The sequence below is a fragment of the Terrapene carolina genome, unplaced genomic scaffold, assembly GCF_002925995.2.
Source record: "Terrapene carolina triunguis isolate 2854851 unplaced genomic scaffold, T_m_triunguis-2.0 Scaffold96, whole genome shotgun sequence".
NCBI classification, from domain to species: domain Eukaryota; kingdom Metazoa; phylum Chordata; order Testudines; family Emydidae; genus Terrapene; species Terrapene triunguis.
In genome coordinates, this window is record NW_020664447.1 from 56658121 (window position 1) to 56674749 (window position 16629).

General features: G+C 43.6%; 2 protein-coding genes across 3 annotated transcripts in view; one reads left to right on the plus strand and one right to left on the minus strand.

The window, feature by feature from the left end:
- Positions 1 to 939: 939 nt before the first annotated feature.
- Positions 940 to 2508, plus strand: INSM2 (INSM transcriptional repressor 2). The gene has a single exon (XM_024195946.2). It carries the CDS (start codon positions 940 to 942, stop codon positions 2506 to 2508), a length of 1569 nt encoding a protein of 522 aa, XP_024051714.2.
- Positions 2509 to 5629: 3121 nt separating this feature from the next.
- RALGAPA1 (Ral GTPase activating protein catalytic alpha subunit 1) overlaps positions 5630 to 16629 on the minus strand; it is a 240762-nt gene continuing 229762 nt past the window's right edge. Inside the window, exon 40 of one of the 2 annotated variants that reach the window (XM_024195992.3) lies at positions 5630 to 6967. In XM_024195992.3, coding sequence (XP_024051760.2) covers positions 6819 to 6967 — 149 coding nt within the window. In that variant the 3' untranslated portion in view covers positions 5630 to 6818. Of the gene's footprint in view, positions 7023 to 16629 lie in introns of both variants that reach the window. The other variant, XM_026651454.2, reaches the window with a different exon arrangement.

Genomic DNA, 16629 nt, shown 5'->3' on the forward strand with positions numbered 1-16629 from the left:
CTGGTAATTAAAGAGAAAACGACCCCCACATTGATATATTTCACCTACCTTCTTAGGAGGAGGACATCTTGCAAGGTTGGGAGTGGAGGACTTCCTGTTAAATTTATCCCATTTCTTGATGTGAGATGGACTAAATTCACCTCATAGGATGCACTTGATGACGGGGGATATGAATTTGATCCATTGTTATAAGAAGATCTAAAATGTCTTAGTCCACGAGGCAAACGCCTTGCAGAAGAGGGAGTAAGTGATGGTGGGGCCCCGAGGAAGGAGGAAATAGCGAGACAGATACACTGAAGAACCAGCGACAGTCAGGACATAAACACGTGCAATTCACTCATTTAGATCAATCTCCAGGATTTTAGAGGGAAGAGAAATTGCTTCTTTCACTTAACCAACCCCCCAGCTTTAAAGAACCGTCATTCCAGGAGAAGCTCCCGTAAGGTAACTCCCTGGACTCCCATGGTCTTGGGAACTGTAGGGTAAGCGTCGCCGAGAGCCTGCCTGGAACTCCCAGGGTCTCTAGTCAAGATAACATTTGGTAGCCGTCAGACCAGAGACCTGGGGCTCCTGTGGCAGCCCATACCCAGCGCTGGGCTGGGGGGAGCTAAGCTGGTCTAGCTACAGAGTGGTCAGAAGGGGGTTCTCTCCCGTTGGATGGGTGTATTGGTTGGTGTAATTCCAAATCCCAGGCAGGGACCATGAAGATCCAAGGGCAGAGTCTGCGTGGGCTCTGTCTGGCCTGCGTTGGACGCCTTGTGCCAGCTCAGACCCTCTGTCCCTAGCGGTGAGGGTGTTCGGAGGGGCCCTCTAGCCAGGACTCAGAGGGCCCCCCCGCCCACACACTTGAGGCTCCTTCCCTTCCCAGCCCATCCTCCTCCCCTCCCTCATCCAGCGGCGGCTCCAACTCCTCATTGGCCGCCCTTTGCTGAAGGGAGGATGACGCCTTGGCAAACAATAGGCGCCTTTAGGTATAAATGCACCTCGGGCAGGCGGCGCCGCGATGCTCAGCGCTCCTGGGGGGCTGCAGGCTCAGCCCGGTGCCCTGGCCCTCGCCCCGCACGCGGGAAGATGCCCCGGGGGTTTCTGGTGAAGCGGAGCAGGAGGGCGGGCGGCTCCTACAGGGTGCGCCGCCAGGAGAGGGACCTCCAGCAGCCGCTACAGGTGCCCCCCGCCCAGGAGCCCCCGCTGGCCGCGGGGGCCGGCCCACCCTTGTCCCCGCTCCCCAAAGCCGCCCGGGAGGAGGGGGAGCCGGTCGCTCCGCCGCCGAGCCCGGAGCCAGCTCCTGGGATAGCCACTTGCCGGCCAACTCCGCCCGAGGGACCGGCCGCCTGGGGTGCGGGGGGCGCCTGCAGCGCGGCGGGGCTGAGGAAGGCTTTCTTCGAGCGCTGCCTCAGCTCGCCCGCCTCCGCCGAGTCCTTCCCGCCCGCCGAGAGGCTCCTGCTGCCGCCCCGCACGCCCCTCCCCGCGCCGGGCGGCCGGCTGGCCCAGGAACCGCTCTGCCCGGCGCTGAAGCGGCCGCCCCGGGCCAAGGCGCCGGCCAAGAAGCCCAAGGCCCTGCGGAAGCTCAGCTTCGCCGACGAGGTGACCACGTCGCCCGTGCTGGGGCTGCGGATCAAGGCGGAAGGGCCGGAGGGCAGGGCCGGCCCCCCCGCGGGCGGGCGCACGCCGCTGGGCGAGTTCATCTGCCAGCTGTGCAAGGAGCAGTACGCCGACCCGCTGGCGCTGGCCCAGCACCGCTGCTCGCGCATCGTGCGCGTCGAGTACCGCTGCCCCGAGTGCCACAAGATCTTCAGCTGCCCGGCCAACCTGGCCTCGCACCGCCGCTGGCACAAGCCCCGCCCCGCCGCCGGCGCCGACGGCCCGGGCGCCAAGAAGCCCTCGGGCGCCCCGTGCCCCTCTGAGGGGAAGGAGAACAGCAGCGAGCCGCGCCCCGCAGCCCCAGAGGGGCCGCGCCAGCCGCCGCCGCCACCCGAGCAGGATCAGCACCCCAGCGCCGCGGACAGCTCCTGCTGCCGAGACCTGAAGCCCGCCGGCCAGAGCGCCCTGTGCCTGGCGGGCGGCGAGGGGCTGAGGGAGGCGGCCCCTCCGGGCCCGATCCCCGGCGGCAACGAGGTCTTCGTCTGCCCCTACTGCCACAAGAAGTTCCGCCGCCAGGCTTACCTGCGCAAGCACCTCAGCACCCACGAGGCGCCCCGGCCCACGGCCTACAGCCCCCTGGAGCGGGGCCAGATCACCTTCCCCTGCCACCTGTGCGGGGCTCACTTCCCCTCGGCGGACATCAGGGACAAGCACCGGCTGTGGCACGCCGTGCGGGAGGAGCTGCTGCTGCCCATGGTGCAGCCCGAGAGCAGTGCCACGGAAGGGGAGCAGCAGATCTTCTCCTGCAAGCACTGCCCTGCTACCTTCTTCAGCTCGCCGGGCCTCACCAGGCACATCAACAAGTGCCACCCCACGGAGAACAGGCAGGTCCTTCTGCTCCAGATGGCCGTCAGACCAGGCTGCTAATGAGTAAGAGGGCATGGGAAGGCACGGGCCCTGACAGGAGAATCTCGTTCATAGGGACTGAACTGTCACCTTTCAGAGTCCCTCTAAACTGGTGTTTGAAATGTCTAGTGCTCCCGGGGGAAGGGGTGTATTTGGTTGTAGTCTGCAGTGTTAATGACTCTCCTATAGTTTAAATAGTTGATTTGATAGGATTCTTCAAAACCACCGGTAAGCTAAACGAATCCTATCCAAACTGTAATTCCTATGGAAAGTCGCGGTGTGTGCATACATGTCTACAAAGGAAAAATCAGGAAGGGGCAGGGGAGAGGCTGCCAAGTGGCAGCGAACGAAAAGTCCCGTTGCCATCATGCCAAAAGTTTAATAAGTCAACCACAAGTTGACTACGAATTATCCTTGCTGCCTTAATGGACTTAGACTGCAATGTATATTCTGTGAATCCAAGAAGTGAAAGAGAATTAGTGACAAGCGTCATATTTTCAATAAAGTTGGGGAGTTGGATCTAGGCATGGCCCCCTTACCACTGAAAGTTAGTAACAGTATTTTGAAGAGCTCTTATATAATGCTTGAAAGGACGAAAATTATCCAAACATAAAAATCTCGGGCTGGCTGTGGGCTTTGGGGAGTGCTGGGGAAGCGGCTACTGACAAAGTGAAAGTAAATAATCTTCTGCAGTCTCTCCCCCAGGATAGAAGTACAGCCGCATATCCTATTTAAAAAGAAGAGTATTATTTTTCGTGAAAAAGGAGACTGGCTTAGTTAAATTGTTTTAATAGAAGCCCCAGCTCCTCAACTTTAATAATTTATTATGAAGTGTTTTCTTCGCTGTATCCTGTATTAAAGTACATAAAGTTAAGTGTTCATATTAAGTCAGTGTCAAGTCCTATATAACTAGCAATACTTATGGAGAATTAACCGTACTGTCTGCTGTTGGTTATTAAAATATGAATGGTTAACCGTTTGTTAGCTACTTGCGCCTTTTCTGATCACTGTATGTTGTATACCCTAGAAAATGTAGTGTAGACGAAACGCTCCTCTCTTAACTAGAGGTTGGAAAACTTTTGCGATTTTAGTGGGCTGCTAGCTTGGCCACGGCACTACACAGAAATGGGTACATTCCTTGCATTGTGTTTTATCCAGAACAAGGGCAAAGAGCACCAGTACAAAATCATCACACAGGATGCCTCTAAGCGATCCATTTCAGCGCTCAGGATTCCAAGGGGCTACGATCCCGAATCCCCTCTTTCTCAATTAACTCAAACTCCAGCCCCTCTACTGCTGTTGTGAACATTAGCTATGCTTAAAAGACGACACAGTCCTTCTACAATGTTGCTAAAGAGCAGATGAGATAAGCGCCCCTCCTATATTGACACACAACATACTTTGTTGCAGTATTATAGCCATCTGGGTCCCAGGATATTAGACACACAAGGTGGCTGACGCATCTTTTATTAAACCCGCTTCTGTTGGTGAGAGACAAGCTTTTGAGCCCCAAAGAGCTTTTCTTCAGGTCTGGGAAAGGTACTCCATGTCACGTTAAATACAAGTTGAAACGATTATTTAGCATAAGTAGTTAACACACATTCTAAGGGTAAGTCTTCATTACCCGCCGATATGGTGGGTAGCAATCGATTTATCCAGGATCGATATATCGCATCCCGAACGCGCTCATCGTCGACTCCGGAACTCCACCAGAGCGAGCAGGGGTAGCGCAGTCGACGGGGGCGCCGCGGCCATCGATCCCTTGCCGTCTGGATCCCAGGTAATTCGATCCAAGATACTTCGACTTCAGCTACGCTATTCGCGTAGTTGAAGTTGCGTATCTTGGCTCGACCCCCCCCCCCCCAGTGTAGACCAGCCCTTTGGGACCGTTCAAGGTGAAGTGGCCTGTTGAAAAATAAGATTATCTTACCCACCTTGTCTCTCTCTATATTAAGTGCATTGGCAATATATTTCCCCATTTGTAGGGATCTGTCTGAATGTTTTAGAACATCACATTCAGAGTGCAAAGATAGTGATGTTTCCTCCTGAATCTCTGCATACAAATACTTATTTCAAAATAGGATGGTAACTTAGGCAAAAGTGATATTTGAATAAAGTATTTAAAACAAAACTAATCCTTTTCCTGAAGCTAGCTGGGGAATGGGTTAGCAGGTGATTTTGTATAGACTAATAGATTAAAATAATCAGCGCCTGTACCCTCTCAAATGAGCAGAAGAATCAATTAAAAATAGCTGGATTGGCTTCCTCTACAGTAATTATTTCTTCACAGTTTAGCATCTCTTTATACACAAATATAAAGTATGAAGGCACGGAGTAGTGAGACTTGTATAACAAAAGATTAAAGATACAATGCTAGTTTCCTAAGTACAAATATGCATGAGAGGGGTGTTTCTCTTGTTTGACTCTTCTGAGTTTTTGGGCCAATCTATAAACATGGGGAAAACCTTCACACAAAACTGCTGAAACAAAAGTTCCAGCTCAACAACACGTTTTGTCAGAACTTATCTGAACAGTGCTATTATTTCATAAGTGCATCTTTGCAGTGATCTGTTGAGAAACGAAAGGGGCTTTGGTAATTTGGTATTCTAGGAAGGCTTTTAAAAAGCATCAAAAGTCTAAAGGGAGGTTTTAAACAAATCTAATTAATTTCTTTAAAGTAAATTCTCCCTTGGAGAAACTCACTTAATAAATGAGACTATCACATCACCAGCCTTAATCTTTGCTCCTACAATCAAATATAATGAACTAAGAACTGACTAAAACCATATAATGACCACCAAATGCTGTTCCTGCAACGAGCTAAGAGCGCATAGCTCACACAGCAAGATGTTCTCATAGGTGCTTTGTATTATTTGACCTGCTTTAGGTACTGCATATTAGCCTAGTGGCTCTGGGGAAGAGTTTTCAGAGGATCTGTGTTGGAAGCACTATGAGGGGCTAAGGCTAGAGATCTAAGAATTTACACCAAATTTAGTAAGGATGAAAACAAAATCACACATTACACCAACCCTTCCCAAATCCTCTAATTTATCTGATAACAGACTAAGCCACTCTCATTGATTTGAATAACAAGAGTCCAATCTCTGCAGAGGAATGAATAATATAAAGGTGGTGGTAAGAATAATTTTATTGTATTATTAAATAGCATGTCTTCTCTTTAACCATTACAAATTTGTAGATACTACATGAATGACAATACATAATTTATATTTCTATTGTTGCCTTATGATATATTTACACATGCAGTTAGTACCAATGCCATGCTACATTTCATTATAACAGAATATGCCCAACTCAAAACAAATGTGAGCATTTCATCGCCTGTAGGAAAATATCTCTTGGTGGGTGGAATGTGTACTAATCTACACCTATATGGTTAGAAAAAAAACCCAGTATTTCAGGTCAGACTTCTGGAGCATGTTCCCTTTTCTTCAAAAGTACACATCACTGTAGCAATGAATTTACATCAGAAAAGTGCTTTTATGTAAGAAAGAGCAATATAGATCTAGACCCAGCAGCCTGATGATAAAGGCCACAGCTTCAGAACAGAATAGAATTTACTATTGATACAACTTAGAAAGCAAACATTATAAAAATATTTGGAAGCCAAGCATAAATAGAATTTCAGCACAGTGATTTTTTCTGGTATTTGGGCATAGGTTATGGCATCACCTGCACAGTTATGAAATGATACATTACATAGTGAAGGAGTTGGTGCTGCTAGCAAATTCTCTCATTTGAACTCTGAAATGCTAAAAGACCATTTATTTTAAGTATTTTATTCTTATAACATAAATAATCTGTACACATCCTGTGCATGAACAATATCTGTGACATTTGATGAGGACGTTACAAATGCATTTGGAATTTAAAATTGTACATTCATTTTCAAATTGTACATATTTATTTATTTCTGTTACAAAGAAAATTGCAATGGGGGCACAATAAATAAAATGTAATAAGACTGCAGTCTCCAATTCCGTGTGTGCCTTCAGGTTAACAACAGGGTTAAAAGTGGCTACTTTAGACATCATCATCCTGGAAGGTAAAAAGTGCAGAGAAGAAACTACACTGAAAATAATATGGCAGCCTGGAGTTTTATAAAAAAAAAAAACCACAACAAAAGCTAAAATATTAAATTACAAATAAAATTCCAGTGTCGCTGTCTAAAATAAATGTACAGGAAAAGGCTGCGCTGGCTATGGGAGAGACACATATCAGGAACATTTTCTTTTAACTGAAAGCAGAGAGTCAGTGCACTAGGGGGTTGCTGATCACTGTTTATTAGGAAGCTGCAGGTTTCTCAATGTTTAGGACTTGTTGGCTGAGCCAGAGGAGCGGCGAAGTTTCATGGACATTCGGCTCTTGCTAGTCCGAGGAGACATTGGAGAAGCTAAATCGGTCCCATCCACCTGCACTGCTGCTGGAGTTTCGCCTGGCTGGGTCTCTGGGCAGGAGCCTGCAGAGGACACCAAGCTTGTTAGTCCAGTCTTCCTCACTCACAGCAAGGAAATCTACAGACAGGGAACAGATGGGAACTGGAGCTACGCCATCAGTGCACAGCATATACAAACCCTTTACCAACTGTGTGAAACTTCACTGAACAAAAGTAGCAAGAGAACAAATTAACCCCTAAAGAAAAAGCTATGCCAAAAACTCTCCCTAGTCTACAAGGTACTGTAAACCTCAATCTCTGCAATGAGACAGGACTGAAATGGACAACACCATTCCTCTTGTCAGGAGGGCAAACATGACAGCTTTCTTCAAGGATGGAGAGTTATTAATCAAACTATAACCAGAGAGAAAGCAAATTCACTTGGCAGTCAGAATGTGAAGGATTAACAGTTTGGTGAGTATGCAGTGAATTCTAGGAAAGCAACTGAAAAGGCAGAACTGGGAGAAGGGGATCACTGAGGGGCCCCCATTGGTAGGACCTAATCTTTAGTAAAAAGCACGAGAAGACAAATTCCTCCAGATGCACAAGGCAGAAGCTTGAACAGATCTTACTAATTGGATGTTCTACATGCTTTATTTTCTTTGTAAAAGGAACAAGATGAATTTAAGATTACAGAAGGCAACTCATTACCTGAGCACCCTCAGAAGGCCCAGAGACTTTTTTTGAGAGCTCATTATGAAAACCACACCACCCAACTCTTCCGTCCTCAACATCCTCTCCCACAAAAAGATGCAAAAGAAAAGGTAACAAATGAGAGATCAAAGTTGCATTCTCTCTAATTATTTCTGTGTGCAGAGATTTATAACTGTGTTCATCAGTCCCTCTTGAGTATCTACAATAAACAGTTGGGTGATTTTTTTCCCTTGAATAGTTTATTAGCCCAAAAAATGCAGTTTCAGTTCAGCTGAAACTATCAGTGATGTGTTGAATTTGCCAAATAGTTTTGACCAAACTCCCCCTCAGCCAGCCCCACCCCTTGCGAGACCAGAGCAGCACATTTTGAATTTTTTTTAGTAAACAGCTGAGCCACAGTTGCGTGCTAATTGGGCTGCCACTGCATGCAGCCTGTGGGTTGAGAACTGCTGCTTTAGCTAGTGCTTAGAATACTCTCCTGGCATATGGGAAACCCAGGTTCAATTCCCGTGATGAAGTGAAGGGATTTGAACTTGCATCTCCCACATTGGAGGTGATTGTCCTAGCCACTGGGCTGTGGGATATTCTGGTGTGGGTCTCTCTCAATCTGTCCTGTTAAAGCTGTTCTACTTTTTTTTTTTTTTTTAAAATAAATATTTAAGTAGTAATTGCAGCAGGAACATGAACTGGTGTCTCCTACATTCTAGGTTTAACCACCTGGCTTATCAAGTCACTCTCACTCTCTTTCCCTGTCCCAATGACTATGGATTGCTCCTATGAATGACAACGAACAAGCCAGCAGACTCTATGGCAGAGATCCCCAAACATTTTACCTTGTGCCTTCCCTTTCCGTTGTCCATGCCTGCTCCCTCCTCAAGCTGGGGCCAGGAGCAGGGCTGCAGCTCCATGAGGGGGGGACGTGGATAGAGATAAGGGGGCTGACACTGGGGGCAGGGGTAGGAGTGGAGCCTTGGCTGGAGCTGTGGTGGGGCGGCCCTCCCTCCCTGTCCCCTGTGGGGGCTGGCCTGGGCCCTAGGCATGCCCCCGAACACTCCTCCCTGCCCCTGAGGGACATGCCCCAGAGTTTGGGGACCTCTGCTCTATAGCTTGGTAGTTAGGGGACTCGCCTAGGATGTGGGAGATGACTGAAGTGTAAGTCCCCAATCCAGTGACTATTTATAATAAATAGAACAGCTTCAACAGAACAGATTGAGAAAGATCCACAGCACAATATCCCATAGCCCAGAGACTAGGATACTCTCCTGCACTGTGGAGATGCTGAAGTTCAAATGCCTTTTCTACACGAGGCAGAGGGGAGAATTGAACCTGAGTCTCCCACATCCCATGTGAGTACCCTAACCACTGAATTAAGAGTTATAAAAGAGGCCTTTCCTTCCCCCAGCTCATCCCCTGAATTTTGTGAATCAAAGCCTTTGCTTCTGTGAAAATGTCTGAAATCAAAAAAATTGGGGTTGAAATTAAACATTTAGTTTTTGATCCAATTCATTTCCCCCCAATTTTTCTCATTACAAAACAAAAAACAAAACAATGCCCCCCAACAACCCAAGGAATTCTATTTTCACTTCAACTCAAAACAATTTTTTCCTGAATTTTCAGAATTGCCAGCAAACCACAAACTCCATTATTCACTCAACTCTAACAGATAGACTTAACTAATTATAATTAACTTGTAGCACAGCCTGGCAGATTGATTTATCTCATTACCGGAATCCTTACTGATAATTTTGGCCTATAGAAATTATGGGTGAAATCCTGATCCCACTCAAATCAAAGGTAAAACTTGAATAGGCTTCAATGGGACCAGAATTTCAACCTATATTTTTCCCGTTCCCTGGCCTCTTCTCTACAATATAGATGTAACAATCAAAACTGAGGCTACCACTCCTCAGCGTAAGCTCAATGCATAGAGGGGATCACTTTATTACACATATAAATCTCTGAATATAATTTATTTTGATGATGCCCTAAAGTGGTCAGTGAAATCACATACTCAGGTCAGAAGTATGTACCTAAAACATATTGCCATAAACCAAACCGATTTAACAACTCAGATGTTCTACTTGTCTGATCCATCATCTGCCTACTCCAAAGAGACCACAGTACTTCTCATGTTGTTCAAACTGACATGACCCACCCAAGTGACAGGGGGAGGAAAAGGCACTGTGTTATTTGTTCCCCAGCTGGTGACAGCAATTCTGTTCATGAACTAGGTACTGCATTGCCAAACAATCTGGAACGGTACGATAGTGCCTAACTCACTATGCCTTATAAAAAATGCAAGTGGGGAAACACACACCCTCTTCGTTTTTTGAAATTCTATCTTGCTCTAATTTTATAATGAATTAAAGCATTTCAAATCATGGGAATTAGAGAATAGAAAACCATGGATGTTTTGCACAGCATGCCATTCACAGCTAGTGTGAAAGACCTTCCATTTCAAGCCTTTGCCCTTTACCTTGATGTGGTCAGTGCTTTCTAGTGGAGGTTTTAGAAGGAGAAGAAATATCACAGCATTTCTTTCTTTGTTGAGAATGAAGAAGTGATGAGGAAGGAGTGGACACAAGTGGGGGAGGGGGAAGAAAAGATAAAAGTAACAGGTGCGAGACACTAGACACGAACCGCAAAGGTTGAAGGGCATTAACAGATGAGCACAGATGACAGAATAGATAGAATTTCATTATGTAACTGCTGTTCATGCTACAGGTTAAAGAGAATGACAGGTTAGTATGCGTAATGGAGCAATAGCTCTGAAATCAGGAGTTATACTTACCGACTAAGAGTTATAAGGAAAAAGAAAGGAAAAAAAGAGTTCTATAAAAATCACCTAGATCCAGCAGTCTTATTTAGTACAAATGCAACACATGCCAATCACTCTATCTTAAGCTCTTCTTAAAAGTTTGTGAAAACAATTCAATACTTCCTTAAAAAAATCCAGAAGGAAAAATAAAAATGGAAGTTTGATACTTTGCTTCTGTTCACCATCACTGTTTCACATTTTTAATATGCTCAGAATTACACCTAGCATAGAAAAGGAATCCGCTGAAAAGATGAAATAGGGAAAAATATCAGTGTAACATTTGAGCTGTATTGTGTAAGTCAAAGGGTAAATCAGAACATGGTGTTTTACCTATAGCGTCAAGAGAATTCTAACATTCACCAGCTTTCAAAAGAAAAACCACCAATTACACTGGATAAAGAAATACTTCAAAAATAACGTACAATTTTGATTGAAGTATTACTCCAGTGTTACATAATATTTTGTTTACAATTACTGAAGACAGACATTAGAAAATGTAAGTTTATGTATAATCTAAAAACTTTAAAATGCGGGTAACAGACTTGGGTTTACTGAAGAAGAGATGTCATGTAAGGCGTGTTCTACATCTGAACATATAAAACCAGAAGAGTGAAGAATAACAGCAGTTTATGAGATTTAATTTTGATAACAATGGATGGATTAAAATAATAAATTTACTGGCAATGTGTTCCAGATGTCATAGCTATCAATTTGCAACTTTAAATTCCCCTTCAGAGTTTTTAAGTCTTTCATGTAAATATTATTTTGGCCATCTTTATATATTTATTCAAATTATAGCAAGCCTAAACAAAAATAAAGAACCTAGTTGACAAATGAAATAGAAGCAGAAAATGCTATTAGAAAAAAAGATGACTTAGTAACAATTATGTCAAATCATTTGAAAGACAATTACCAAAGGGTCATCCCCATTTTTTAGAGGACTGATGCTTGACCATGTTAGACTAAAGTAGTATGATGGGCTAGGTGGTTAGAATATTCAGTGATCATAATAAAGCTTCAAAATACTTTCACAGCCAGTTGTGCTCATTTTAGTGGTGAACAGAATGGGAAAGTTGGAAACTAAAATTTTAATTGTTATATTTTCATTTTTTTTAAAGACAAATTTAAAAGCTATTTTGGTTGTGGTATTTAAGAAAAGATGCTTACTTTTACAATTGCTAAATATATTTAGATGTAAGAAAGGGGGAAATATAGTTATACTTTCACCTTTGTATGAGTTGAAAATGATTGAAGTGGTGGACCCAAGAGCTGCTGATATACAGTATTTGACCTCATGAATTCCTATAGAATCCAGGTACATATAACGCATTCTGCTGGTCAATTCTGACTCTCCAAAATTTTAAAACATTAAAAATAACCCCTATTTTAAAATTCTGTTTTCCCAAGGCGTGTTGCACCACCTATTATCCAAGACTTTCCATGATAAGACCCTGTGTTTAGTTGTTTATCACTTCAAACCATTTGGCCTGTAATTTTTCCATGCTGGGGATCTGCCTTTGGCTGAATTTTTCTTGAAAGTTTAAAACAAAACAGTCCAGTCATTTCTGAGAAGATGGATAGGAAGAAATATATTTTGCCCATGTTAAACTCCAGTGATCTTTTGAGAAATTCTAGTACTCCTATGCTTTGGAACAGGACTTGAAATTTAGTAGGGTGGTGGGGGACGGGGAAGGGGAGTCATTGTTGCAGGGATGTACTTTTTGCTCCCCATGAAAATCTGCCCAAATTTTACGTCTTTGAAAAATCAGTTTGCATATACTCAGACTTCCTAGAGCTTTGGAGCTAAATTCCCTGAAAATTTTATCTGCGCTGAACATGTTCCAGACCCGGGCTGAAAGGGTGAAGCTGGATTTTCCCTACAGTTGCAGTTTTGGGATGTTGTAGGCTGGGCCGGGGACAAGCAGTGGAACTGACAACAGGGAGCCTGTGTCTCCTGTGCTATCAATGCCTCCCCTGCTGGACCCACCCACATAGAGAATGACAACCTACTACTGCTATCAGTTACTCCATTAGCTCAAGTGGCAGAGATCTGTATGGTGGATCGAAAGATTCCAATACTGCTGATGAACTATGTAAGTATCCATATGATGCCACATGATGAAGTTTGTTTTTTCAGTTTGCTTTTTTAAAAACCTAGGAAATTATACACACAAAAACTATGTTAAAAGAACATTATTAAGGTTGCAAAGCACTCAGAAGTTAGGAAATGCCAGAATTAAGGATGCCCATGCAACCTTAATTCTGCCCTCTTGTGCATGTATATTAAGACATAGTCTTGAATTACATGATCACATACTATTTCTTACACTGGATCTCTGTCTCATTCAGTACACAGATGAGCCTACCAGGCTGCCCAGGATCCCTTGCAGCCCACCTGGTGGGCTCTGTGACTTTCAAGGGGGCCGGCTACTTTGGTTGGCTGGTTCCAGACTGCCTGACTGAGCAGCTGGCCTGGAATTTTTTTGAAAATTCTGTGTCAGTTCTTAAACAGAAATTTCCCCCCCAAAAATTCTCTTTTCTAGGGAAGATTTTGCATTTCTGGTCTTTCGCTCAGATTTGGAATAAAAAAGATCAAAGATTAAAATTTTCTGCAGGATGGAAACTGCAGTCTCTCTCAGCTGTAATTATGATCCTTGCAAGTACCTTGACCTAAAGCAGGGATAGGCAGGGGAATTCCTGAGTACTCTCCCCAGCCATGAAGCCTTAATAACGAACCTTTGCAGTTCTACTGTTCCTTTGCTCCTGAATTTCAAACATCACAATCCATTGTAATTTACAATCCCCTTCCAGAGAGAGGTGAGCATCTTTATTCCCATTTATAAGTGGAAAATAGAGAGAGAGAGAGATTAAGTTACATTGAATTAATGGGAGTACTTGTGGCACCTTAGAGACTAACACATTTATTTGAGCATAAGCTTTCGTGGACTACATGCTTTCCACTACATGCATCCGATGAAGTGGGCTGTAGCCCACGAAAGCTTATGCTTACATAAATTAGGTAGTCTCTAAGGTGCCACAAGTACTCCTGTTCTTTTTGCGGATACAGACTAACACGGCTGCTACTCTGAAACCATAGAATTAATGGAAGAACTGAGATTAAAACTCAGTCCCTCCATCCTAATCCCCGGTCTCATAACTAAAATACTAAATCTCAAGGCCTTCTGTCCAAGGTGGACAAGTCACAACCTCAATATTCACCAGTTCCTTTACCTGTAAATTGGGATACATACCTACTGCACAGGGGGCTGGAAGAACTGTGTGAATAACGTTTTGAAACATTCAGTCACTAAACTATTGTCTATGGGATAAAAAGGCTCCTGCCCTGTTCAGGGATGGGCTAAAGGATCCAGACCGATCTCATGACACAATATTGTGACCAAATGAACTGTGCTAGAGGAACCCTTTGTTTATAGGAATCAGCATAATTATCTACTATGGTCCGTGGCATTGGATTGAAAAACAGGAAAGGGAAAAAAACTCTTCAGCAACAAGATAAAGATCTGAGCCTCACATTGTCAATAAGCCCTTCCACATCCATGATTTTAACATTGACAAGTATCCTGGTCTACTCTGCATCAGAGAAACCTGTCTTACTCTAGGGACTGGTATTAGCTCACCTAAGGTTATTGTTACTACGTCCCAGGTTATTGTATTCAAAGACTCGGATACAGGCAGGACAAATATGAAGGCAAAATAGCCATTCTATTGTTTGTCTCAAACACAGGAAAAGCTCACTTAAAACAAAATCATTTCAGTGTGTCCACCTATTCTGCAAGTCCAGCGCCTATAAGCTAAACAAGCTATTTCTCCTATAGGCTGAGAGAGAGAGAGATAGAGAGAGAGATTACTTCATAAGAACATAAGAAAGGCCGTACCGGGTCAGACCAAAGGTCCATCTAGCCCAGTATCCTGTCTACCGACAGTGGCCAATGCCAGGTGCCCCAGAGGGAGTGAACCTAACAGGCAATGATCAAGTGATCTCTCTCCTGCCATTCATCTCCACCCTCTGACAGTCAGAGGCTAGGGACACCATTCCTTACCCGTCCTGGGTAATAGCCATTAATGGATTTAACCACCATGAATTTATCCAGTTCTCTTTTAAACTCTGTTATAGTCCTAGCCTTCACAACCTCCTCAAGTAAGGAGTTCCACAAGTTGACTGTGCGCTGCGTGAAGAAGAACTTCCTTTTATTTGTTTTAAACCTGCTGCCTATTAATTTCATTTGATGACCCCTAGTTCTTGTATTATGGGAATAAGTAAATAACTTTTCCTTATCCACTTTCTCCACATCACTCATGATTTTATATACTTCTATCATATCCCCCCTTAGTCTCCTCTTTTCCAAGCCGAAGAGTCCTAGCCTCTTTAATCTCTCCTCATATGGGACCCGTTCCAAACCCTTAATCATTTTAGTTGCCTTTTTCTGAACCTTTTCTAGTGCCAGTATATCTTTTTTGAGATGAGGAGACCACATCTGTACGCAGTATTTGAGATGAGGGCGTACCATCGATTTATATAAGGGCAATAATATATTCTCAGTCTTATTCTCTATCCCCTTTTTAATGATCCCTAACATCCTGTTTGCTTTTTTGACCGCCTTTGCACACTGCGTGGACATTTTCAGAGAACTATCCACGATGACTCCAAGATCTTTTTCCTGACTTGTTGTAGCTAAATTAGCCCCCATCATATTGTATGTATAGTTGGGGTTATTTTTTCCAATGTGCATTACTTTACATTTATCCACATTAAATTTCATTTGCCATTTTGTTGCCCAATCACTTAGTTTTGTGAGATCTTTTTGAAGTTCTTCACAGTTTGCTTTGGACTTAACTATCTTGAGCAGTTTAGTATCATCTGCAAACTTTGCCACCTCACTGTTTACCCCTTTCTCCAGATCATTTATGAATAAGTTGAATAGGATCGGTCCGAGGACTGACCCTTGGGGAACACCACTAGTTACCCCTCTCCATACTTCAATTTTTAAATACTTGGGAAGTGCTGCGATACTATGGTGATGGAGACCATAGCAACAGCCACAGCTATCACCTTCTAAGAAACAACTGTAGTGACCATAATGAAGGTGACAGCTCTTTCTAAGGTCTGCATCTTCAGTAAAGTTAGTGTGTTGAAGCACAATTTTATCATTCAACAGTGTTCAACTTGCTGTTTTTCAAATATGGTCAAAACTTTGGCACATCAAAACTGACCAATGGGATGTCAGGGACAAATTTATTTACAGCAGTTGGTGATTTTGTCTTAGATTCACACTTTCTATAAGTTTAATCTTCTTTCCCCTAAAAGGTGAAATTGTATGCACTGCCTCCTTATAAAGCCTATCTTCATCAGTTGTACTAACATATGACTGGTCTTGGAGATCTTGGTTAGATTTAAGAAGACATTTGCCATAAGATTATTAAAATAATGGAATTGGGGCCTAGAACACTGAAAACCTAAAAATATTTTGCACCCCTCTTCATCCACCCCTACTTCTAGTCAAGAATGGCCATAAACTGTGGAATTAGTGAACATTTAAAAAAATCTGATATTCTGATTATATATCCTGAGTTATCAAGCATATCAAATGTAACAAATATCCCACATGGTTAAGTAGAATTAAGACATGTCAATATATTTTAAAATGAATGTAAAAACTCTAAGAGAAATCTAATACAATAATATTTTAACCCAATTTCTAAAAAGACAATAGTTAGTGAGACAGGATGCATCCTTAAGGTTGTTGAGAAATTAGATGTAAAAACGGTTCAACCTATGGGACTAATTCTCCACTCTATTATGATGGTTTTAACCCTAATATAACTCTATTGGCTTTAATGGTGTGTAAATGGCATAACAACATCGTGTAGGACTTATATTTGTATCAGTGCTTTAAAAAAAAAAAAAGGGTGTGGGGGAGAGGGATAGCTCAGTGGTTTGAGCATTGGCCTGCTAAACCCAGGGTTGAGTTCAATCCTTGCAGGGGCCACTTAGGGATCTGGGGCAAAAAAATCAGTACTTGGTCCTGCTAGTGAAGGCAGGGGGCTGGACTCAATGACCTTTCAGGGTCCCTTCAAGTTCTATAAGATAGGTATATCTCCATATATTATTATAGAATCCTTTTGGGAAAGCATTTTGAAATCCAGGTTTGGGATTTCAATTTTCTGGAACAGTGAGATTTACTTCTGTCAGACA

What these genes read in the sequence shown, in the direction of transcription:
- INSM2 (XM_024195946.2), top strand. Translation starts at nt 940, where the DNA reads ATGACGCCTTGGCAAACAATAGGCGCCTTTAGGTATAAATGCACCTCG.